At 44.6% G+C, this 26,024-nt stretch overlaps 1 protein-coding gene across 6 annotated transcripts in view; it reads left to right on the top strand.

The window, feature by feature from the left end:
- The window catches only part of HOMER2 (homer scaffold protein 2), a 104,549-nt gene that overhangs the window by 69,349 nt on the left and 9,176 nt on the right, over positions 1-26,024 (top strand). For 2 of the 6 annotated variants that reach the window (XM_019640046.1, XM_019640048.1), the window contains 6 exons: positions 8,901-8,993; positions 12,874-12,980; positions 15,573-15,729; positions 17,604-17,714; positions 18,389-18,469; positions 19,589-25,609. In XM_019640046.1, the coding sequence (XP_019495591.1) occupies positions 8,901-8,993; positions 12,874-12,980; positions 15,573-15,729; positions 17,604-17,714; positions 18,389-18,469; positions 19,589-19,777 (738 nt within the window). In that variant the 3' untranslated portion in view covers positions 19,778-25,609. Of the gene's footprint in view, positions 1-8,900; positions 8,994-12,840; positions 12,981-15,572; positions 15,730-17,603; positions 17,715-18,388; positions 18,470-19,588; positions 25,610-26,024 lie in introns of those variants that run through there. The other 4 variants (XM_019640043.1, XM_019640047.1, XM_019640044.1 and 1 more) reach the window with 3 other exon arrangements.

Below are 26,024 nucleotides of genomic sequence, written 5' to 3'. Positions count from 1 at the left end.
CCGAGGCGTGTTGCTGAGGGGACAGCTGTGGCTGGATATTCCTGACTCCACAGAGTAACCACCCACAGACCTGAAAGGGGACCTGGTAATCAAACACTGTAACCAGGCTAGAAAAAGGAACACCAGTGTGGATATTCTCGTTGGAGAACGTTTCATATACACTTCTCTCTCCACCCCCGGAAGGAAAATAGATACCTTGATCTGTACCACCTCCATTGTAAGGACTACTTTACACCACAACCCAGAAAGTATTATGGGGACACGCGCTACTCTCTAGATAGGCTTTCTAAAAATAAGAGAAGCTGCCTATTCCCAGGCCTGTCTACCCATGGAAAGGACGTGATCGCTCCGCCCACTGAAGAATGTTGAAAGGGGACACGCATGTTCTGAAAAAAGGCAGAAGAGCTTCTGAAAAGAGACAAAAGGAAGGGGAAGCAAAGGAAAGAGTGAGCCAGCAGTACAAGTTGAGACTCCTCCTGGCATCTGACCTTGAGATGTCACCGTGCTTCTGGCATCTGACCTTGAGATGTCGCTGTGCTAGATTTGGTTCCATGCCCTTCATGGCAGACAGAAGGAGACACATTTTGCCATGAAGGGGAGTGGTTCAGGATGGGGGTGCCAGCGCTCTGTGATGGAGCCATCAAACCCTGACACACATGTGCTATTTGCTTTTGACCTATTTCAATTATTTTATCTGTCATTCAAATGTGTACCCTTATGTTCACTTTGTTGGCTCAGCGTACTTGTAGAATATTGTCTCATACCTTCCTGTGACCTGATTTGAGGGCCAATTTATTTTTTTTGAAAGTGGGAGGTATTAATCATTATTTTGATAATGTTTTCATTAGAATGTTTTTGGCTGCAAATAACAGAGAACCTGATCACCGTGTTTACGCAGATAGTTATTCTTTTCACACGGAAGAGAATCCAGAGTCAAGCGTGGCCAGTATGGGCTCAGTGGTTCTGTGATGTTGGGTCTGAGGGCTCTGTGGGTTCTGTTTGTTATTTCTTTAATTGGCCTTCCCCTCGTGGTGATACGATGGCTTCTCAAGCTCTGTCTGTCACATCTGCATTCATGGCAAGAGGGAGAGGCAGAAGGTGGTACCACAGCAGCTTCCTGGGTCCCATTGTCACTCCTGGGTTTCTAGGCTGCCCTCTCACTCCCCCAGAAACCTTTGTGGTTTGAATATCCTTGGATCCATGAGTTTCATTTGTAGGAATCTAGCCTAAGGAAATGATTGTAACTGAGTACAGACATTTGGCTATGAGGATTTTCCTTGCATCATCATTTCTAACAGTAAAAACAAACAACAACAAAAACCCAAACTAGCCTAAATGTCTAGCAGTAGGATATACCCCAGTATATCCTTCAGGTTAATATTGTACAGCAATTCAGGTGATATAATGGAAGATCATATAATTGCAAGGAAATATTAATGTCGTATTGTTAATTTTGAAAGTAGCTAGCTATAAGATGAGATATACAGTATCATTTCATTTTTAAAAAGAAATATGTGTAACGGATGCACAGATACATATAGTAAAATATCAGAAGTTTATGTGGTTAGTCCCTGTCTCTGGGTGATGGGACTATAGGTTTAAACAATTTCTCTTCTAAACTGTACTTGCTAAATTTACAAGCATATGGGCCTTTTTATAATAAGGGGGAAATGTTATATTTCTTAAAAGACTAGGAGGGAGGGGACGTTTTAGCAAAGGATAGTCATCTGTCACCTCTCTCTGTGACTAGTATTTCTCTTCTGAGAGTTGGAGGCTGTGAGGGGAACGTTCTCCCAGGGTGTCTGGATGGCTTCCAGTTTTGCATTATTGCAGATAATGCTGGGATCTTCTTAATATATTGAAGGCCTTTTTTTCATATTCTCAGTTATTTCCATGGAATAGTTTCCCATAAGTGATATCACTAGTTCAGTGGGTATGAACATTTTTTTCACTCATGATACATATGTTTAGATTCCTTCTCAGGGGGCTGTACCAACCCACAGCACTACCGGAAGTATCCCACCAGCATCGGGTATTATAATTGCATTAGTGGTGGCTCATTTAGCAGGCAAAGAATGGACCTCATTATTTTTATTTGCATTTCCAGGGAGGCTGGGCAGTCTTTTCTATAAGTTGCTTTCATATTGTATTTTTTTATTCATGAATTTTGCCGTTTCTCTATTGGGGTTTTCATATTTTCCTTTTCAATTTGTACGAACTCTTTCTGTTCTGAAGATAATGGCCCCTTTTCTATTGTGCTAGCCTAGCTATAGATAGTTCCCCCAGGCTCTTGTTTCGCTTCTGATTTAGTCTTTTCCCTTTTATATTTTCAAAAGCTTTATATTATTATGTCATCAAAAATCTGTTACTTTTGTGATTTTCTTTTATTTCTTCCAAGTTTAGAAAATTACTCTCTCACCCCTCAAGCAGAAGTTTGATAAATGTTCAATTCTATCTGCATGCAGATTTTTTTAAGGTTTTAAAAAATACCCCTTTAACTCATCAATAATTTACCATGCTACTGGCTTGTGGTAAGGATTTAAATTCATTTTGCCCGAATTTAGTAAACTAATCTCAATCATCATATGTTGAATAATCTTCCCCATTAATTTATGATTCTTCCTTTGTCATAAGCTAATTTTTATATAAATGGTGGGGCCTATTTCCATCATGCACCTGCTAATATCGCATCTTTTTAAGTGATTATTGAACATTTATCTGATATAGGGTTTAACTTACTTCATTACATTTTCAGCTTATTTTATGAAATTTTCTTTTTGATTCTCACCCACTTGAATGTAAAACAAAATCCTCCAGAGACTCAGTTTCTTCGAGGACAAGAACCAAGTCTTACTTAAGTTTTTCAGTGTCCCCAGCACAGTCCCAGCACATAGAGACAACTAGTCAATATTTTTGTGGAGCTCTTTTACTGAAGTTCATGGTTTTAAGGCTTCAGCTGTCGTTTTACTTGAAGAAACAAGTCAAATCAAGGCCCGAGAAGCCTCGCTTCCCTTTGTTGAACCAGTCACAGACCCAGCAAAGCCCCGCTCTTGTTCTCCAGAGACCTGTGGAGGTCGTATTATCACCTGCACTTTATAGATGTAGAAACCGAGGTGCAGAGTGGTTCATTTGCCTGGGTTTGAAAGGCCGCCAAGGGTCAGGGTTGGGCATCTTAGCTCAGACAGCAGTTATGCAGGTAAATCATAGAACACTAGTGTTCATTGCTGGCGCCAGACGGCCTGTGTTCAAGCCCGGTGTGACCTTGGCAGTTATGAACCCACCTGTTCCCCATTTATATACTGACAGTAAGTAGTAAGCATACCTCAGGGTCACCATGAGTGCCTGGTAAGACTTTCCACGTTCTCACCACTCTTCATTTCTCATCCCTATGAGATAAGAATCCTTTTCCCCCTTTTTTGAGATGCTCTCAAGCTGTTATTATTTATAATAGCACTATCACCTTGAAGTCCTGTAGGCTGTCTGATTTGATGTACTTGTGACAGTTCATTGTCTCCCTTTTATAACTGAGAAAGAGAACAGACGATGGAGCTATGAGGAGCTGTGAAATGGGAACTTCTCCACGCCCCTCAGTCCGTATCTGATACTCCATTCTTCAGGTCTTGTTCCCGTGGCCTGTTTTGGAGTTAAAGCTTTTATAAGTCATTTTATTTTGAAGAAGTGAGTACAATTCTACTTTACATTTTAAGGTAATGAGGCTTCTCTTTGCAAATGGAAGATCCAATCAATAAACATTTGGCAAGTGCTGTGGACAGGACTCTTGGCATTTCTGTTGGCACAAGGATACTGGATGTGTAGAATGACCACGTGGAAATCAGATCGGGGCCCAAGTTCAGGTTTACCATTTACTAGCCATGTGACCATGGGCAAGTCTTAACCTCTCTAAGGATCCAGTGTTTTGGGGTTGTTTTTTTTCTTGAATTTTTATGAGTTTATTTGAGCCAAACTGATGACATACGCCAGGGAGCAAGATCTCAAGTGCTCCCTTGAAGGCTCCATATTTTATCTTGAAACTGTAAATGAGAACTTCTGTCCTACAGAGTGGTGGTAAGGGGCAAACGAGGGGATGTGTGTTAAGGAGCCATTAAACTCCTTACCATGTAGATGGGGGAAGAGGGTGGTAAGCCTGCCCACGCAGGGCAATCAGACAAGAAAAAGAGATAAAAGGCATCCAAATTGGTAAGGAGGAAGTAAAATTGTCATTATATGCAGATGACATGATACTATATAGAGAGAACCCCAAAGACTCCATCAAAAAACTATTGGAACTGATAGATGAATTCAGTAAGGTAGCAGGATACACAATCAATATTCAGAAATCAGTTGCATTTGTATATACTAATAATAAACTATCGGAAGGAGAAATTAAGAAAACAGTTCCATTTATAATTGCTTCAACAACTATAAAATACTTAGGAATAAATTTAACCAAAGAAGTAAAAGACCTGTACTCAGAAAATTATAAGACACTGAAGAAAGAAATAAAAGAAGATACAAACAAATGGAAAAACCTACCATGCTCATGGATTGGAAGAATTAATATAGTTAAAATGTCCATACTGCCTAAAGCAATATATAGATTCAATGCAATTCCTATCAAACTAGCAAGGGCATTTTCCACAGAAATATAAAATATAATCCTAAAATTTATATGGAACAAAAAAAGACCCCGAATAGCCACAGCAATCCTGAGAAATAAGAACAAAGTCAGAGGTATCATGCTACCCGACATCAAAGCATACTACAAGGCTACAGTAATCAAAACAGTATGGTACTGGCATAAAAACAGGCACATAGATCAATGGAACAGACTAGAGGGCCCAGAATTCAATCCAAGCATATATGGGCAGTTAGTCTATGACAGTGGAAGCAAGAATTTACATTGGGGTAAAGATAGCCTGCTTAATATATGGTGCTGGGAAAATTGGACTGGCACATGCAAAAAAATGAAACTGGGCCACCTCCTTACACCATATACAAGAACAAATTTAAAATGAATTAAAGACTTAAATGTAAGACCTGAAACCATAAAACTCCTAGAAGAAAATATAGGGTCTAAATTTGCAGACATTACTTTGAGCAATATTTTTACTAATACAGCCCCACGGGCAAGGGAAGTAAAAGAAAAAATGAACGTATGGGACTACATCAAACTTAAAAGTTTTTTCACAACAAAGGAAACCATCAACAAAACAAAAAGGAAGCCTACTGAATGGGAGAAGATATTTGTCAACGAGATATCTGATTAAGGGTTAATATCCAAAATTTATAAAACACTCATGCAATTCAACACCAAAAAACAAACAACCCAATTAAAAAATGGGCAGAGGATATGAAGAGACGTTTCTCTAAAGAGGACATAAAGATTGCCAACAGGCATATGAAAAAATGTTCAACCTCACTAATCATTAGGGAAATGCAAATAAAATACCACCTTACCCTGGTCAGAATGGCTATCATCAATAAATCAACAAACAACAAATGCTGGCGAGGTTGTGGGGAAAAGGGAACCCTGGTGCACTGTTGGCGGGACTGCAGATTGGCACAGCAACTATGGAAATCAGTATGGAGGTATCTCAAAAAACTGTAAATGGAACTACCTTATGACCCAGCAATTCCACTCAGGTATTTATCCAGAAAAACCGAAGACATTAATTCGAAAAAATGTATGCACCCCTATTCACAATAGCTAAGACTTGGAAACAACTGAAATGCCCTTCGGTAGACGACTAGATTAAGAAACTATGGTACATTTACACAATAGAGTATTACTCAGCTATAAAGAAGAAGGAAATCGTACCATTTGCAACGATATGGATGGAACTAGACAACGTTATGCTAAGTGAAATAAGTCAGTCAGAGAAAGACAAATACCATATGATCTCACTTGTATGTGGAATTTAAACAACTGAATAAATGAGAAATGTAAACAGAAAGAGTCTCAGAGACACAGAGGAAAAACTGAGAGTTGCTAGTTGGGAGGGGGTGGGAATGAAGGAGAAGGGGAAGGGAAGAGACAATATAAATTGGTAACTACAATATGGCCTCAGGGATAGAAAAGACAGTCTGGGGAATATAATCAATAATGTTGTAAATATTTTCTAGGGGGCCAGATGGACTCATGTCTTGTTAGGGAGACCACTTCATAGTCGGTGTAGAGGCCTGACCACCGCACTGTATTTCTGAAGCTGATGTTGAATAATATTGTATGTCAACTATAATTATATGTACATATAGTCACGGGATGTGGAGTAGAGAGTGGGAAGGGAGTCAATGGGATTGTAATAGATAAGCATGATATCGGAGGTGGGAGGTCAGTAGATGGGGGAGGGGAGGTTGTTTCTTTTGAGGGATGAAAAGGATAACTATTGCATTGTTCTGTACACCTGAAACCTAGTAATAAAAAAAAATGCATGAAACAAACAAACAAACAAACAAACAAACAAAAAAGCTGGCAGGGCTTTATTTACTGGCTTGTTCACCACTGTTTACTGCTACTGTTGGCATCCTGGGAGGCAGGAGTGGGATTGATACTCACCCAGGGTGCACGATGTCCCAGCTCCCAGCTTTGTGCATGGCCCAGTTCAGGTAGTGGGAATACTTATCCACTGAAGTACTGACTGGTGCTCAAGTCATGTTTGTTGACTGAATGAGTGTGACACTAGCTGACATTTTTGTGCGATTTTTTTTTTATAGCTGAGCCACCCTGCCACCTGTTGGCAGCTCAGCAGCAGCTCAGCTTGGGCCGGGAATCGAACCGCTGTTGCTCAGAGCTCAAACTCTTGAGCGAGCTCTTAACCAACTGAGCTACTCGGCTGGCCCTGCTGATGACATTTTTAATCTGGTTTACAAGCAACTTCGAATAAGACTCATGAGGGAAAGGGGCTCTAACAGGTACAAGAAGGACCTGTAAAAAACAGTGCTTTGGTGTGGGAGGCTGGTAAAGGACTGAGCTGCTTGTGGGAAGAGAGTCAGCCCCCACTGTACTGAGCACAGCACGGGCCAGACTCAAGTAGCAGGGGCGTCTGCTGAGAAACACATGCATTACAGTTTTCTTCAAATCATATATGACTTTTAATTGACTCTGGGCACAAAAACATTTAAAATAAAACCTTCTAAAAATTGTATCTTTTGATGTCTCAGTAAGATTGAAAGGCCTTTATAGTGCCTGCCCAAAGTCTCCTCTGGGGTGACTTTCGTATTTCGTATTTCGAGGGATGCCTCAGGTTAATCCAATCAGATAAGCTTAGGAAGCAGAAAGATGGGGCAGGGTACTCCCAGGCTCTCATCACAGCACCTCCCTGAGCAGCATTCTTGGTTGTCTGGCAGAAGAACTGTGACAGTCTTAGCTTAGGCCTGTGCCCTGGACAAGGAAGTGTGCAGGCCTGGAACCCAGAGCCCATGCGTTCACTGAACAAACTGTGCCTGCTTTCTGCCAGGGTTGCTGGGAGGTGCCAAGAGAGAAGGCGCGGACCCTGCTTCCATCAGGGAGTTGATGACATGATGTTTTTACTTAAGGGGCCTCCTAAAAGGAAGGAGGAGGGTTTTATCCATCCCTGCCGGACCTCACTTGTTTTAAGCAGATTTTCCTCTGACAGCCCTGGGATGGTTAAATATGAAGCCCCCATGGCGATAGCTTTATGGAGGGACCTGCAGGAGCAACACAGGCCAGAACAGAAAGGCTGACTTTCCTGCTTTGAACAGGGTGCATGGTTCACCAGTGTCTGTCGTCTGGCAAGGGTCTTAAAGCAAACCGCTGTTGTCGGTGTGGTGCACACACTCAGAGATTAATGAATCTCTGAGACATTAATGAATCATCAACAAAAGTCACAGAAAGTCAGTAGCCTCATAGCTCACTAACTTTTGTTTTCTCACCAAGCACATTGAGCTGGCTCTTGCTTTGCCATGCCAGCAGTGTCTATCACAGAACGTTCTCTGTTCGAACAGTGTACTTGCTAATTAAAATCAGTTGCCTTGTCAGGGACTGTAAGCCAGTGATTGATGTGATTGCCCTGGGATTTTAAGAGTTTTTTTTTATTATGAAAATAGTAAAACATTTTTAAAAAGTAGAGAACACAGTATAATCAACACCCAGGTACACATCACCTAGTGGTTAACATTTGCCACATTTCTTTACCTATTGTACTGTTGTTGAAGTACTTTAAATTACAGGCATCAGCACATTTCACACCTTAATACTTCAGAATTTATCTCTTAAAAAAATGACATTTTCCAACAGAAACACAACATCATTAGCACGTCTAATAAAATTAATGTAATTCCTTGATATCATCTAACCCAGTCCATGTTCACATCTCCTCCACTTGTCCCCCAGAAATCTTGTATAAACAGTTGGTCTGTTCAAAACAGAATTCAGTCATAGGCTACATGTTGCATTTTGTAGCCTGGTTTGCATTTTCATATTTTATAGTTTAAGCTTTTAAAAAATCTAGAACAGTTCGTTCTCCCCAAATTTTTTGATGTTTTTGTTTTTCATTACATTGACTTGTAAGAATTCTTGCATCTTTTAATAGAGATGATGAAGTTTTTCACGGATTCCTTCTGTGGTACAGCTAATTTTTTTCTTGCATTTGTATTAGTTACTGTTGACCAGAGGTGTTTATTTTTAATACATCATCATCAGACTAACTTTAGTAGCTTAGAAGTTGATTTGGGTCTCGGCTTGGTCGGTAGTATTTATGGGAAGAAGCATTCCTTATATTCGTGTTTTTCTAGTTGTATTTATATTCCTTTCTTTTTAATCTCAAGTAAAATCCTTTTCTGGATCTCTACAGAATTGGCCTAAAATGAATGCAGAATAATAAAGGTGGGTTCTGAATATCAGCTGTGTGAAAACCTTAGTAACTGTTCTCCATGTTCAGTTTGCAGACAAATTCCAGGAGGTGAAAACAGCTGCCAAACTAGCCAGAGACAAATCGCAGGATAAAATCGAGACCTCGAGCAATCACTCACAAGTGAGTAATTTGTCCATAAAACTAACCCAAGTGTGATCAGTGATTAAGACTCTGTTCCTTGTCACTTTGGACAAGAAAAAGGGAATTTAGCAGTAGGGCATTTTGAGGGCTTTCTGATTACCAGCCTGGTGACACTGAGGTGGGTAGGACATGTGTTGATGAGGCTCCTGGACTTTTCAGGATGTGGTGATGTGTTTTTGATGGGATTAGGGTAATGCATGTCCTTGGCCCCGAAGAGGCATTCTCTGGTCACTGTTTAAACACCAGTGGCAAGGCACTGTGTGTCCCTGCTGTGTTGGGAGGTGAGGTTTACATGAAGGACACTCAGTGACAAGTGCAGGTACCTTGTTCCCGTGAGAGAGAAAACTTGACTGATGCCAAACAGCCCTCATCTCTGTCTCCCTATTTTAACGAAAGTCAGGTGGGAGATGGAATTCCAATAGTTCAGGTTTAGCCAAAGGACATGTAGCTTTGCCAGGAATCGAGTAGTCTGTCTACGTAACAGTATGATGACTAAAAGAGACCTCTTTGAACCTGAAATAAACATACCTTCATTCCTGATGTCTAGATTGGTGTATGTAGTGGTGAGCGGACAGCTAGACCTAATGACAAGGTTGTACGTCATTAGGGAAAGGGAGACAGCGGGAGCAAAGATTTGGAGTAAGGAATAAGCATGATGCCGCCGGGCTAGGAAAGAGGTGTGCTGTGGGAGGACAGAGATGCAGTTGGGGGTACCGGGAGAGGCCTAGGATTCTTCACTGTACACAGTTATACTATTTATTAGTTTTTTTATTTAGTTATTTATTATCAGGTAGTTGGCAGACATTGGCGGGGTTTTATGACTGTTGATCTGAAATTGACATGAGGATTGCATGTGGGTGATGGGGAAGTCAGAAAATGACAGAGAAAATCAGGGGGGGTCCTGGGAGGTGGAGAATGGCCGGGCCACAGGGGTAAAGAGGAAGGAATGGATGTCGGGGACAGCTTGTAGGAAGAGAACCAGGAGGCCTGCATACCTTGAGCAGTCAGGATCGATGCTCTAGACTTGACCATCAGCCTCGCAGAAGCAGAAGCAATAGCTGAAGCCCGGAAGCACTGAGAAGCAGTGGGGAGAGGGCGTGTGCTAGATAGAGCCTTGGGAAATGAACCCTGTTACAGGAAGGGAGCCAGCAGAGAAGACAGACAAGTCCCACCATCACTGAACCCAAGAAAGGAGCCCGCTCAGCACATCAGTGCTGCAGAGGAGGGGTGAGCATGCCAAGGGGTCCCTGGGTTTGTCAGTTGTTGTGGCTGACCCTTAGGACACGAAATTTGGTGGCTCAGGGTATTTCATGAAGGTAGAATCTATATCTGTCTTGAATTATAGCCCCAGCGCCTTGTCCTGGGCTCATTATATAAAAGATGCCCCACATGGATGTATGGAAATGAGTGTATATTAGACTTCAGGTGATAAGAACTTCCCTGAATCTAGATTTCTAAATAATATTTAATGTAATCTAAGTGATTATACTGTTAATTTAATATCCTTAATTACCGTACTGAGAAATCTCTGAGGATCTATAAAATTGGGTGCCTGAAATGGTCCAGGGTCTAAAGAAAGTTTGTAATATACAGACTTTTTCTGTATACCACATATTTTAGCAATACCTTTAAACTTTAATATTGGAATTTCTTTATGTAAGGTGTTTCTTTTTTAGTTTTAACGTTTGTTTTCCCCAGAAAGTATTTTTACACCTTAAAAAAATCAAGTATACACATAAGATGCTATTTTGTATATATGTATTAATTATACATAAATTTTTTTGTTTCTAAGCTTTAGTTTTTATTTATCCATCCCAATATTTCCCCTGATATAGAGACCATTGTACATTTTTCCTTTTGTTTTTATAGAAATCATACAATTCTTTGGTTCCCTGAATCTCTTAGGGAATGAATACTTTGAGCAAGTTTTCCAAATATTTGAATCTAATTACAAAAACATTTAACGTGTTTTTCTTTTTATCTAAAAACAATATATATTTATTGCAGAAATAAAAAATATGTCATATTATAACAAAGGGAATAAGAATTACCTGCTTTCTCACCAAAGATATGTTGTTAATATTTTGGTATGTATCTTCCTAATATAGTTTCCCTAATATTTTCTTTTTAGCCATTTCTTTTTCACTTTACATTTCATGATCATTTCCTTATGTTTTCAAATATTTTATTTTATTGGCTAGACAGTTTTCCAGTGTTTGTCTGCATCACAACTTATTACATTAGCTTCCTATCATTTGGGACATCTGTGTAGTTTCTAATTTTTCATTAATATAAGAAGCATGTGATGAACGTTCTCACACATCTTTGTATAGGAAAAAAGTAGGGACATTTGAAAAGCTTTTGATGCATACCATAAACTTAGCCTACAGATAATTTATAATTTTAAATCTCACCAGCAGAGAATGAGAGCAGTTTTTTCTCCCACACCCTTACCAACAAAGTTTTGTTGGTTTGACAGAAGAAAAATATAATTTATTGGCTTTTTTCATTTTGTATTTCTTTACTAGCAAGATTAAATACTTTTCATGTCAATTGATTCTGTGAATTTTTTTTCTTCTGTAAATGTCAATTGTGTATTCTTTCCTTTTTTTTTTAGCTGAGCCATCCTGCCACCTGTTGGCAGCTCAGCAGCAGCTCAGCTCAGGCTGGGAATCAAACCGCTGTTGCTCAGAGCTCAAACTCTTGCGTGAGCTTTTAACCAACTGAGCCATTTGGCCGACACTTTATTCTTTCCTTTTTTAAAAATCAAAGTGTTAATATTTTTTTCTTGATTTTCTTGATTTTCAAGAACTTTATTTTTTATATGGATATTTTTTAATGTATACAAAGCTAGGCAGAATTGTGTAGTGAACCTCCATGGGCCCACAGGTCAGCTTTAACAATTAGAAATTTATGACTAATTGTTTCATCTGTGTCCCCCTCTCTGTTCCCCTAAGTTTTAAAACAAATCCCACACATCTTATCATTTCATCCATCAATATTTCAGTGTGTAGCTCTGAAAGATAAGGACTCTAAGTTTTTCAATATAGGAACAGTATTAACATTTTGTTTTTAGTATCTGCAAATATTTAGCAGCAGATAGTTGCCCCTAGTGTTTGTTTGCATTTTAATTTTGTTTATGTCATTGTTTTGCAGTGCAGAAATGTAAAGGTAGTCAAATTTATGCATCCTTCCGTTCATGGCTCCTTCTTTTGCCTTTATGCATATTGGAGGCTAAGATCTTCCTAAAATGTTATCCAAGACCAGATTTCACCACCGTGTGGGATGAGTTATTACAGAAAACATTTCAGAATATTCATAACAGTGTTAAATAGTAATGGAGACAGCAGACGTCCATGCCTGATTCCTGTATGTTTAATGAGTGTGTTGCTCTAACTCGCTGTAGCTCCAGAATTTTTAAATTATCTCAGCTTCTAATACTTTTTCCTCATTCACTGTTTCTGTTCCTTGTTATAAATCTTTCCTCTTCATTTACTATATGGCTCCTGTCTTGTGTTATTTATAAGGAGACCAGGCATCCAGGCTTGTTAGGTCTGTGTGTGAAGGGTGGGCACGCAGGCCCTGAGTAACGGCCCCAGGTGCTCCCTTGTCCACGAGGTGGGCAGACTTTCTGAACTCGTGTGGCCTTTCTGGGCCTTTCCTTTGTTCTGGACAGTTTTTGTTATTAGTCTTTGACTTGTGAGTCTTTGCTGCGTTCAGGTAAGATGAACTGTTCTCCTAAACTCCTAACCAGTTTCTCGTTATGCCTGACTTGCTGCCACTGTAAGGATGCATAGTAACGTGTGAGGTAATTCACTTTGGCCAGGAGTCTGGGTGTGAAACCCCATCTTCTACTCAGGCATCCAGTGTCAATGGGACAGACGATGAAAAAGCCTCTCACGCGAGTCCTGCTGACATACACCTGAAGTCTGAGAACAACAAGCTGAAGATCGCTTTGACACAGAGGTAAGGGCGTTTTAAACGCAGGCGCTGTTCTCTCCAAGGTCAGCGTGTCCCTGAAGACAGTCCTGCTGGGCAGGGTTTCAGGAAACTGGGAGAGGACACTGGGCCCTGCTCAGATGACCAGTCTTGTGTCCTGGCCATGAAGCCAGCTGACTGACCACATCATACACAATTTGTGTGTGTGAGTGTGTTAGTATAAGAGATAGAGAGTGTGTGTGTGTTTGCGTGTGTGTGTGTGTGAGCAGTATATGAGAGAGTACATGAGTGTGTGAACGTCTGAGAGAGAGGTGTGTGCCTGTGCTTGTGTTTTGTTTTGTTTTTTGAGGAGCCAAATTTACCATTTATTCATATATGGTAAGATTGAGTCTTGAGCATCCAGAAAAACAGGTAAAAACCTAAGAAACTATTAAAAATAATATAAAACCTCATGAAAGTCAGTAGCTTTTCTATATATAAACAAACAGCACATGGAATACATATTCATAGAAGACATTTCCTTTATAATATGGACTGGAATCATAAAATACATGGGAATAAACTTAAGTGCACAAGGGCTATGTGAAGAAAACTCTAAACTGATTTTGAGGACCATAAATGAATAATTTAACAAATCCATACATTCTATTGAGAAGTGGTAGGAGACCTTGATATTTGAAAAGGTATCAACTTCCTCTACATTGATCTATAAATTTAATGCAGTCCCCATATAATGATGTCAACAAGACTGTAGTCTTTAATGACTACACAAGCTGTGCCTGTGGATTTGTGTCTTGAGAATATGGCCCATTTCCCACAGGCTGGGCTGGCCTTCCTGGCGTGGGCTGGCCCCACCAGGGCCTCAGAGGGGCTGTCTTGGGATCCTTCCGCTCACCTGGCTGGGGGCTTGGCCAGCTTCCCGCAGCCTCTCTGTGGCTGAGAAGCTGCTCTCCTCAGAGTTGCCCCATCTAAGAGCTGGATCTTAGTAATTCCCCCATTTTATAGATGAGGAAACTGAGTCCAGGTGGTAAAGCGAGTCCTTCCTTGCCCGAGGTCACATGGTTGGTAAATCATTCCACCACCCCTTACCTCCTTCCTTTCACTCCAGGCTGCAGCTGCAGTCTCTCAGGACCTTCCCTGAGGAGCCAGTCACATCCCCCAGCTGGTGCCAAAGCGCTGGCACCCACCTCTCAACTCAGTTGGCCTGGCCCATTTTTGGAGCTCACTTCCTGTGATCTGACCTAGGAATTCCAGAAAGAACCATGACCCTTAGATCCAGCCATCTTCTTTGGATTGTGGGTTTTGTCAGGTACTTCAAAAGACAGCACTGTGACCAGTCTCTTTTCTTACTCAACCGACAATTATAAGGACTATTTTTGGTTGTTTAAGTCACAGTAAGCTGCCTGAATAAAAACGTTCCAACCCTAAAAATAAATGTTTTGAAATCCCAGTTTAACAGAGAAGTGAATTACAGCAATGGTTGTGAAGCCATTTCCCAAAAATCATCTTAAGTTCTCAGTCATCAGTTCTGAAATTAATCGGGTAATAATATCTTACTATTTTTTCAGTTTGTGGTGTTTGAAACTGAAAGTGTATATTTTCCCATCACATCCCCAGGTCCTTGAAGCTGTGGGATGAAAGATAATGCAGATTATTCAGATACTGTTGTTTTTCCTTTTTCAAAAAGCCTTTAGAGGCAGAGCTCTCCTCAGCCAGGAAGTATTCAGGAGGAGTCAGGACTTTCTGATGGGCTTGTCACGTACAGCCCTGCCCTGATGCCTTGGGTCACACCCCAGATTCATTGGCTCCAAAGCAAAGAAACAAAAGGAGCATCAACAGCGAACAGCAAATGAGGGGAACCTGACTCCAGTTTGTTTTGTAAAACTTCTTCACTGAACACATAAGATCAAAGATAGACATGGGGTTTTTGTGGTACCATGGAGGTGTCCCTCAGACCTGTGATGACACAGGGCCAGGACTCCCACACACACTGTGGTTAGAACCCCAGTTCCGCCCCAGGTGCGTTCCAGTCACTGTCTCCTCTGCCCCCAAGTCCTCTGCTCTCAGATCTGGATTCCTTTAAAGGCTCTGAGGAGGCACAAGTTACGGGAGGCACCATTACCACCTGGAGCCAGGCTGTTTGTTGTTAGACCTGGGGCCCTTGGCTCCAAGAGGGGTGTCAGGAACATGTTGAAAGGGTCCAACAGCTTTCATGAGATTCTCAGAGGGCCCTGAGGTCTGCCCAGCACTCAGGAACCTCTGTCCTTGAGGCTTATTTCAGGTAGCAATTGGTGTTCTATGGCGGGGAGTGAGGGAGGGGTGTTCACCACACTTTGGGGCTTCATCCTGAGCGTCATCCTTCATCTCTTCCTCCTCTAAGAATTCTGTTCATTACTAAAGGGATTGTTTAGGAAAACAGCCCTGCAAGGTGACAGGTTTGCACTAGAGAGAGGCCAGTCCCTCTTGGCACTGGTCTTCCAGGCAGCCCACCGGTGGGCAAGGCTGTAGCCCTCTAGGGGCAGCTGAGGCGGGGCAGGGTCCCCTTCTCCACGTGAGTGGGGGTGCTGCAGGATGGATTGCACCTGCCATCCTGGTCACCACCTGGCCTCTGCCGCGCAGTGCCGCCAACGTGAAGAAATGGGAGATTGAGCTGCAGACCCTGCGGGAGAGCAATGCCCGGCTGACCACAGCGCTGCAGGAGTCGGCGGCTAGCGTGGAGCAGTGGAGGAGGCAGTGCTGCATCTGCCGGGACGAGAACGACCGGCTGCGGAACAAGGTGGGCACTGGAGGGCCAGCCCTGGAGGGGGTAGTGGGGGGGCTGTCAGGCTCCTCCTCCCCCACTTCACCCTCACCACCACCCCACCCCACCCCCGGGCAGGGGGAAGACTGCTTCCCCCCTCTGAACCTCCCTCCACCCCAATAACTGATTTATTACTTTTATTGAGCCAACTTCTGTAATCCCTATCGCGAAGGGCGAGGTAAGTACGTGAGAGACCTCAGCATTGTCCCTCTGATGCCAGCGGCGGGCTGGCCTTTTTTTGCGGGTGGCTCTTCTGGGCATTTTCTGGGTTCTGCTGACGTAAGGTGGAGAAAAGGGATCCAGGGGCTGAGTGACGAGAATAGATTTAGGAAATGGGTAGGGGCATTTGCTCAGAAACCTCGCCTCCTGCAAATTTCACTATTTCTGAAAATGTGCATGTGGAGGAGAGAAAAAGAATCAAGCCCTTGCAGTGGGGGGTGGGTGTGTGCTGGCTGCCATCGTGTGCCCTCTGCTCTCCTGCCTTCACGTCCAGGCATTTTGATTTTTTTTCAGAATTCACTGCAGCCTTCCCTATAATCACACTCTTTATAGCTGGACTGAGTTGACAAGGTAGTTTTGGGGTGGCCAGAGAATCCCCAGTTGGGGCCTGAGGTCCTCGTGCTGACCATGTTTTAATGGTCAGCATGTTTCGCCCACAGGCCATGAACACATTCTGCTTGGTAAGTGCAGAATTTCAGGGGGACACGTCACATTGACATTGGTATTCATTCCCCCCGCTCCCCCCATGTATAACCTGCCCACCCGACTTGAGTGGAGCCACCAGAGACCACTGCTCTGTTTCACCAGCTTACCCGGTACAGATGGCACATAAAACTGCCTCATGCCATTTTTTTCTTCATGCTCAGAGTGCTGAGAGCAGGGGGCACCAGGCCAAGTGCTGACTCCGCACGTTCCCTTCCGAGGTCTGGCTGATCTGCCTGCCAGAGGGATCGATGCCCTTTCTTTTTCCAAGAAAAGAGCTGAGCTTCTCCCTGTGCACCTGAGCACAAGAACCAGAGAGCAGGGCAGGAGTGGAGGGAGTGCTTCCCGAGAGGAGTGCCAGCTTCCCTGATGGGAGGCCCTGGGGCCCCATCAATGTGGTTCTTTGTGTTATTACCCATTGGTTCCTCCCCCACCGTCCACTCTGCACACACACTCTGGCCCCCTGGAAACAGTCAGCATCAGATGGCAGTGCCAGGGGTCTGGCTCCTTTGTCTCTCTTCTGAGGGGTCAGGCCTGGGAGGGAGAGAAAGGTGTACTCTGGGAATTTGCGGGTTCAGCTGGCACCTCTGCCTGTGTCCAGGAAGAGACCTGCAGGCCGGACTCCTCTGCATGCATCAGGATGGAAAGGTCATCTTGATTTAAACCCTTTGAAATGTCATCATGTCCCACCTGGTGGCCACTGTCCCACAGTGCTTGGTTCTGTACCCTGCTGGCTTAAACCCTTGAGATGAAACAATTCAGGACACGATTAAAATGATGTAAAAATCATTGTGGGAGAAGCAGATAGATTCATGGGACATCTGGCCCCTGCCTGTGATGGATCCTTAAAGCAAACCTGAAGAGGTTCTGTCCCATGGCCATGAGAGAAACCAGCCCAGAGCATCGTAAGGCCAGGTTTTGTGACTTACTTGGCTCTGCTGGTGGTAGGTAAGGCATCTTGTGCCAGCAGGAAGGGGCAAGCAGCCCCTGGGAGGCCGCATGGAGTTTGATCGTAGCCATGAGGAAACATTTATAACTGGGTTAGTTTATGGTTAATTGAAAAGAAAGCCTAAACAGTTGCGGTGGTCTTTTGCTGAATGACAAAAGTGAACTCCCATCCCTGCTTTAACATATGATGTTTACCCAAGCTTGACAAGCTGGAAGAACAAAGCAGTGTGATAAGCAGAGAGAAGGAGAAAAATTTCCAGCTGAAGAGAAGAATTGAGGACCTGGAATCAGAACTCCGAGAAAAGGAGACGGTGAGTGACAGAGCTCTGATGGTGCCCCTTAGTGTCCTCTGGGCCTCGTGGGGTGATCTCTACAAGGGCACAGCGGGTGGCTGTGGACATGTGACCGGACCTCGCAGCTGCCTGGATATCAGCACAGAGACAGAGCCAAGAGTCACACTGAGGTACAAATACTCCAGAGCAAAGGCCTCCCTGTCACCCTCTGCAGCCTCAGGCCTGTATTTATTCTGTGGTCAGCCACTCAGATCCAAGAGGGAGTTGAATGTTGTACTGAACCTTATCAGATGATCTATCATCAGAAGTTATGCTCTGCTGTCAAATTAATGCAGCGAGAGCCACTGGTCATACAGCCATTTATTTTCTAGGGAGCAGGACAGCTAAGTGCACAGATGCTACAGAAGTTACGAAACCTCTCTCGGCCTGTTTCCCCATCTACAGTGCGGGAATCATAAGAATACTTACCTTTTTACGGTGGTGTACGGACCTCATGCCATAATACATGTTGCACACTCAGCCCTTAGAATATCTGACGTGTGTTAAGTGTTAACGTCACCTTTATAATTCATGCAAACAGCACAGGTTCCGAAAGTTTTTTCCATTTGTGTATGTACACGTTGCGCAATTTTCAAGAATAAATTTTCTCTGACTTGCTTTCACATTCTTTTCCAAATTTCTGTGTCCCGTAGGAGTTGAAAGATCTCCGAAAACAAAGTGAAATCATACCTCAGCTCATGTCAGAGTGTGAATATGTCTCTGAGAAGTTAGAGGTAAGGACTGGGGTACTTCCGGCTTGCTCAGACGGGAGGGCGTTCATGTTACTCATCTCCCCGAGGCCTCTCCTTTTATACCCTGTGTGGTAAGGAAGAGCGGTTTTCTAAAACCAGCAGTGCCCGCATGCTCAGCAGCATGTCTCTTCATTTTCTATTCCCGTGAAGGTGTCTTGTGCAACATAACCACAGTGCATGACTGTTTTCTACCCACAGAGGCAGTGGGGAGCGGGGGCTGAGAGCAGAAGCCCTGGATGCTAGTCCACCTTGCCACGCTCCAGCCAGTGACCTTGCACCTGACCTTGGGCAGGCCCCCTCGCTGGCCTCAGATTTCTGATTCCCAAAAGGATGGTTTTAACCTCCTTCACCTCCGAGGTCTCCTCACTTCAGGAGCCCTTTATTCAAGTGCAAAACCCTAGTACTACTAGTCACTGGTTCCTGTACGCATGTTCCAAAAAGTCTTGTTTTGTACCCACAAGAAGGAGCCTTGTATTTGATAGGAAGAGTGTAAGGCTTAAGCCTTATTTAAGGACTCCCAGCCCACCTGCCTTTGGGAGCTTGAACGTCTCCATGGCAACACCATGGACGGATGGTGCGCAGACCGGCTGTCCCTGTTTGGCACAGCCAGTCCTCCTGCAGTGAGGGTCACAGGCTGGCCTGGGGCCCAGGAGGCCTCGCCCTTGCAGTGGAACCAGGGGAAACAAGTCACTGTCCTGTTTGTCCTGTTTCTCTCTCAGAATGGAACTGAGCTTCTGGAAATGGGGATAAAATGCCTTGAGCTGGGATTTCAGACTTTCTGGGCTGGGCACTTATGAAAGGGTCAGTTAGCATCAATCTCCCCAGGCAGGACTCCAGGTTCTGCATTCTGTGGGGATGTCTTTTTTCAGGCCAGCTATTGGTCGTACACTCTGCCTGTTGGCACCTCTGCCAGGAAACAGGCAGGAAAGGAGGGCACTCCGAAATACCCCTTGCCTTCTGTGCTGCCATCAGTGGTCGCAGGCTTGTGTGCTGGGGGACTAACACTTCTGGGGATGCAGCCCCCACGGGAGAACAGACAGTTTGGCTGTAGCAGGTCTCAGGACGGCTCCCATCACTATTCTCCCTTTTGTTTTGCTGCAGGCGGCAGAGAGAGACAATCAAAACCTGGAAGACAAAGTACTTTCTCTGAGGTCAGACATTGAGGAGAGCAAATACCGACAGCGCCACCTGAAGGTGGAACTGAAGAGCTTCTTGGAGGTGCTGGACGGGAAGATCGACGACTTGCACGACTTCCGCCGCGGCCTCTCCAAGCTGGGCACGGACAACTAGGGGGAGGCGCAGGCTCGGCGCGTGAGCCCCAGGTGTGTGCGCGCGACCGATAGGACTAGGCGTTCTCCTGTGGGCGTGGCTTGTCAAGGCAGGCGCCGTGGGCGCGTTCACAGGAGAAACTTCCTCTCGCTTCTCGGGCCTCTGGAGGTTGTGGACATCGGGAAGGTTCTGACTCAGGAATCCAGGACGAGGTGTAACGTTTACCGTTTACGCAGTCAGGGCAGGGATGTTTATATCTTTCTTAAGGGCTGTCGCAGCCATATAAACTGAAGTAAGTTTTCGAATTCATATATGCAGGTCCTTCACACCTCCTGTTTTTGAATAGCACTCAAGAGTATTTGAATGCCCACCAGGCACCCGTGCGTGGGTGTAGAGATAGCAGCCACCCTCTCAGAGTATCAGGATGCTTTAGAGCAGCCACTCAGTAGAGACTTGTCCCGAGAAAGAAGGCAAGCTGCTGGTGGGTGCATTTTCTGGCACCGGCCACTCTGCCCCCCCATCCCCAACCCCCCAGTTTGTAGGGTTGCGACAGTGCTCCTTTCATTGGTTTTAATTTCTGAGCAGGTTGCTGTGCTGTGGGAACAGCATGCAGTGGGGGTACCTAGCACAGTGCCTGGCACAAAGTAGGTGCTTAATAAATATTTGTTCAATTAAACATGTAAACAGAATTTAGTGTTTTAATCCAACCCCAGCAGAGTCCCTGTTGAGCAGTCTGGCATCTTGGCGCCCTGGGTCATTATCAGACATGAATGCCCTTGGTGGTCAAGCCCATGGATTGGCTCGGGTGGCCCTGAGGCAGGGAGGGTGGCAGTGAAAGCAGCAGGAGCTGGTCTGAGGCCCCCCAGGAGCCCATTCATGGTGCTCTGCCCCTGGCGGTCTCTGACACTGGGACCACCCTTCTTCCCCAGGCCTAGGGATTCCAGGACCACTGGTTGTCCCTGGTGTAGGGGCTGCCCAGAGCTGGGATCTAGAGTGGGATCCGATGTTGGGTTTGGACACCAGCCAGAGAGTGTCAGCTCAAGTGGCAGGGCCTTGGCCTTAGTGACAGAGTTCGCCCAGGTCTACCACCGCCTCTCTCAGCTTCTGCTAAGGAGCGACTGGAGCCACAACCGCTCTTCCCTTACAGAGCTTCTCTGTGGGCACTGGGTGCCGCTGGCATCCTGCCTTGGGAGGGACTGCCCTGTGCCTGGCAAGGTGGTTTGAATCCCTGGCCGAAGGCGTTTCTAAACGCCTTCAGGAAGGGGAGGCCTTGGTGTCCCCTTATCTGCTTTGAGAACCACTAAGAGAACTTGCCCCTCCAGAAAGATTTTCTCACATGGTTAGAATTTCTCCCTGATGAATTTAGATAAATGATAAAACAGGGTGGGTGGGTACACGGATGTGAGCTGTGCCCCAAGGCGAGTTCGGAAGTCCTGCTGCTCTCCTTCACCTAGCTGAGACCCTCTGAGCCAGGCGGTCTTATTTGAGTGGGGGGAAGGAGGGAAAGCTGGGATCTGGAGCAGTTTAGGGGAGACCCTGCAGATGAGGGGGTGGCTTTGGCTGAGTACAGGGCACACAGGACATGCAGAGTGTGGTCAGCCCTCCTGCAGATGTGAGAGAAGGCATGCTGGCCCTGCCCCTTCCCGGGAGCTCCAGGCAGCTCTCAGGTGATCGCACTGGGAGTAGCTCCTTACTGGCTGTGCCAGGAGACCAGGGAGCTGGGCTGGCCCTGCACCAGGCCTGTGGCCAGCGGTGCAATTAAGGGAGTTCTTCTCAGGCCAGGTCAGTCCCCCTGTCAGCAGACTGGGCACGTGGTTTCCCAGGAGCCGGGGACACTGGAGTCCAGAGCCTGACGTTGGGTCTCCTGATGCCCACCACCTCTGTCTATCAGGTGGCTTGTTAACCTAGAAGGAGCCATCTGGACTGACGGGAGTGGCATGCTTAGGTGACAGTCATAGGAAGAGAGTTGCTAAAGCCACTTGTGCTCCATAGCAGTGACTGCAGGAAGCTTGGATGTGGCACAGCTGTTACTACAACAGCTGCAGCATCCCTGTGCGTCCCCAGGGTCCCTGCTCACCGATCCTTGAAGAGTCGGTGTGTGTCTTAGATCCCGTGTTGTGCGCAGCCCAGGAGCTACGAGCAACAGGGGCTGCTTGGAAGGGGATGGTAAACTGCAAACGTGACTTCACAGAGCACTGTACTTGCTGTTCCCCTGCTTTTCTGTAAAGAGCTTGGTGTTTATTCATTTACTTTCTTTTCCGGGGACAACCTGGGCAGTCAGGACAGAGACTGGCCCTGGCTGACAGCCCCTGGCGCAGTGAGGGTGGATTCGATATAATGAAAATGACCCACTGAATTCCTCCCGGTTTTCACTTGAGCCACTGTGACATGTCCTCATTTATCAGGACCTCCAGCTCCACTCTCAGCACTGATGTCCATTAGTTGTCATTATCTTAAGCCAGGTGCAGGCAGGACGTAAACCAACTAATGAACGTCCAGCCACGTTGTGCTGCTGGAAGATTTAAGGCCAGGACTGCGTTTTCGTTTCCAATCGATGTCTCCTGATTTTGATACCTCCAAGACTGGCTGCCTGAATGTGGATTAGTGTTCTTTCTGCATCCATGAAACCTGGGCCCTAAAAGAGTCAAAGTAAAACTTGAATCCCTTTATCCATAATGACCCTTAAAAGCCATGTTTGATGCAGTAAAGACCTGACAGGGGTCTTTGAGAGTGGCGAGCGGCGATGAACCCTTTCTAGTATCCAGGGAGCGTAAAACCACCTGAGGGACAGATCAGGACAGTGTGGTCAGGCCTTGAAGGGAAGGAGAAGCAGCGTCCACTCGAGATCTGGATCTTACATGGTCCATCAGTTCCACAGCCGCCTGCTTGCGGTCACTTGAGACCTCAAGTGGGCGAGAGGACTGAGCAGAGATCGTGACCCCTATTTTGTAGACAGGAAGCAGAGACAGAAGGTGACATGCCCAGTGTCACCAGGTGGTGAGCAGCAGCGTGGGCTCCACATCCAGGTCTCCTGGACCTCGGTCCAGTGTCCTTCTATGAGCCCTGCCACTGTCCTCTCTTTGGTCACCCGGGGGTGCCGAGAAAAAGAAAATTCTCTCATATTCTGACAAGACCACCCCACAGTGACACTATTTTAACATGTGTCCACAGCAACTGACAATTTACAAATGAGTGAATGAGAATGACATTCACATGCATTCCAAACAGTAACTTCCATTTTCAAAGGATTCTGGTTTTGCAGAGATCTTTCTGAGAGAGTTGGTTAAAATGATGTCTGTGCTGTGAGAGGCCACATCTGAGTTCTTTGTTGATGGTTTTAGTGGAGACTGCGGTGTGTCCAAGACACGCGGGAAGCCCTGAGACCACAGAGCAGTAAACAGAGTCCTGGCTGGGGGTTGCCAGTCTACCGCCCCCCCCGCTTCCCAGACAGGAGCCAGCTCTGCAGGGAGCAGGCCGGCTCAGTGGTTAGAGCAGGGAGAAGGGGACCCGCCCAACCCCAGGAGGACTGTCCACCTGCAGCCTCCTCATGGACTTCTCTAGGCTCAGGCAGCCCACAAGCACAGCCACCAGGATGCATGACTGGTATGCACTGCATTTGACATGGAGTATCAAGTAACGGGTGGAATGGAATATACAGTTCACGTGCTGCCTGGAAGCACTGTGAGAAGCCCATTTCAAAGCGAGTCCTTTTCTATAGAAGGGTCTGCTCTTCTCTATAGCCAACCACAGGGCGTGCCAGGGACCTCTCTGTGGGACCTCACGTGTGGCCCAGTGCAGTCTCAGAGAGAAGGCAGCTGTGATGTGATTTAGCATAGACCCTCAAAAGAGGCTATACTTTATTTTAAGAGGGAGCCAGCCACCACTCTTGGCTAGTCACTGAAAGCAGGTTGTTTGTGCCATCCGTTCTTCTAAAAGTTAGCGTTCTTTTATTTACTTGAAACGTCGCTGGATTTTGAAGCACTGACAGTTTAAACTAGAAGCTTGCAAATTGATGTTAATATATATTTTTAAATGATATGCATGGTTTAAAAGGATCCTAATTTCTGAGTACATGGTTTCCCCCAAGGAAATATGATATATTCTGGGGGTGGCGAGGGTGAGAGCGTGGAGAGGGAATCCTGTATAGAAATGTGTGTTTATTTATGTGTCCTTTCACATAATGTGTCTCAAGAATATGGGTTTTCCAGTTCCTCTTTAAACACCAGCCAGGCAAGAAGGTGACTTTGGCAAGAATTTGGCACCTGGATGAAATGGTCTAATGAATTTAGGACTCTGTGTGCGCGCATGTGCGTCTGCATATGTGTGGGGGGGGGGCGGGGGAAGCAGCAAGGGCAGCAAGAAGAAACAATATTTTCCATTAAAAATATGGATACCTAGGAGGAGTCTTTCATAACCCTGGCGGTGATGTTACATGGAATCCTTTTATGAGAAGAGGTTGTGGGTCTTTGTTTCCAAGTGGAGTTGTACAGTGCCCTACTCTCTTTGACGATGCAGAGCCTTGTGAAGAGTGGTCCCCCAGGCCACACAGACCCCTGGTGCACCTGGCAGGAGCCCAGAGAAACCACGGTGGAACCCAGACTGTGGGACATTTTGGCAGATGATTGACAGGTCTGATGATACGCAGCTGTGGGGAATGTATTACTGTTTTTACCCTCCCATACCACTTTTAATATAAAGTCCTGACTTTGATAAATTGTTGTAGCAATATCTTATGATGTGACAGGCAATTAGTCATTTCTTCCATCAAATAAATATAAGAGTTTCATGATTAATATGAGGTGGACAAGTGGACTTTCCCAAGGGGTTTTTTTCCCCCTTTTTTTAATGCCTTTTTGGTATGTAAACAATAGATACTTTTTTAAAAAAAAGAAACTACAGATGAGTGAAAAGGAAAAAAATCACCTGTTATTACACCATCTGATTATAACCACTGTTAACATTTTGGTATATATCTTTTTAGGTTTTTTTCTATGCTTCTGTATTTGTTTTATTATTTTTTCATGAAATACAATCATATGTGCTGTTTTATAGCTTACTTTTTCTTTTTAGCACTATATTGTGAATATATTTCTATATCGTAAATATATAATTGCATCATTTTTAACACCTATGCAGGTTGTACCTTGGATACTTAGGTTGTTTCCAGTATTTTACTGTTGCAGTCAAGGATATGATGAAATCCTTTCTTCTAACATCTTTGTGAACTTTTCAGAATATTTACTTAGCATAATTTTCTGAAGTTGGACTTGCTGCCTCCAAAGTGTGGGAGGCACATAGGAGACTCCAATTTCCCTTAGAGTCATTCAGGATCCTGGGACTCACTGTGGCCAATGAAATGTGCAGACCAAGACTCTGAGATGCCCGTGTACAGTTGTCCAGTCTCTGTTCCCTGGCCTCAGCAAATGGCGACATTGCAGACACGGAGCCTCTGTCATTCTGGGTCCCTGAATGACTCTATGGAGCAGCTCCCCTTCCCAGCACCCCCACCGGCCCACCTGCACAGACATGTGGTGTGACTAAAGAATAACCTTAAGTGTGACACCACTGGGATTTCAGGGTTAATTTATTCCTGCAGCATAACATACCCTATCCTGACTAACGATAAAAAGGTGTGCACATTTTTATGACTTTATTATATATTGCCTCAAATTGCCTTCCAAAAGATGATACCAAATTATACTCCCACTAGCAATGTGTGAGAATGTCCTGCTCTCTCTTTAACACTGGTGTTACTGTGAGGCTGGGGGCTAGATTTCATATGGATTTTTTTTTAAATTTTTTTAGCTGAGCCATCCTGCTGCCTATTGGCAGCTCAGCGGCAACTCAACTCGGGCTGGGCATCGAACCGCTGTGAATTTTTTAAATTATTAAAATGAGATCTTCACTAGCAAAAATATTTATTAGATGATATTCTTTTGTAGTTGACCTATTCATCTCCTCTGACCAGTTTTCTCGTAAAGTGTTTGACTGTCTCACTGATTTCTGAGAGTTTTTTGTCCCATAAGTACTGTAACAAAAAAAAACAACCAAAAAAAAAAGTTGTATGTATGGTGTTTTAGAAATGATCAGACAATGAAAAACAATTTTTAGTCAAATCTATCTTTTGTTTACCTTTGCTATCATGCTTATGAAGATCTTTATGATTCTAATTCCAAGATTGTATAAATATTCATCGTATCTTTTTCTTATACTTTTATTGTTTTTTTAAACAATTAAATTTGTGATCCATCTGGAATTTATTTTCTAA

This window comes from Hipposideros armiger, unplaced genomic scaffold (assembly GCF_001890085.2).
Source record: "Hipposideros armiger isolate ML-2016 unplaced genomic scaffold, ASM189008v1 scaffold_48, whole genome shotgun sequence".
In the NCBI taxonomy this organism is placed as follows: domain Eukaryota; kingdom Metazoa; phylum Chordata; class Mammalia; order Chiroptera; family Hipposideridae; genus Hipposideros; species Hipposideros armiger.
This window is presented reverse-complemented; position numbering and strand designations above follow the sequence as displayed.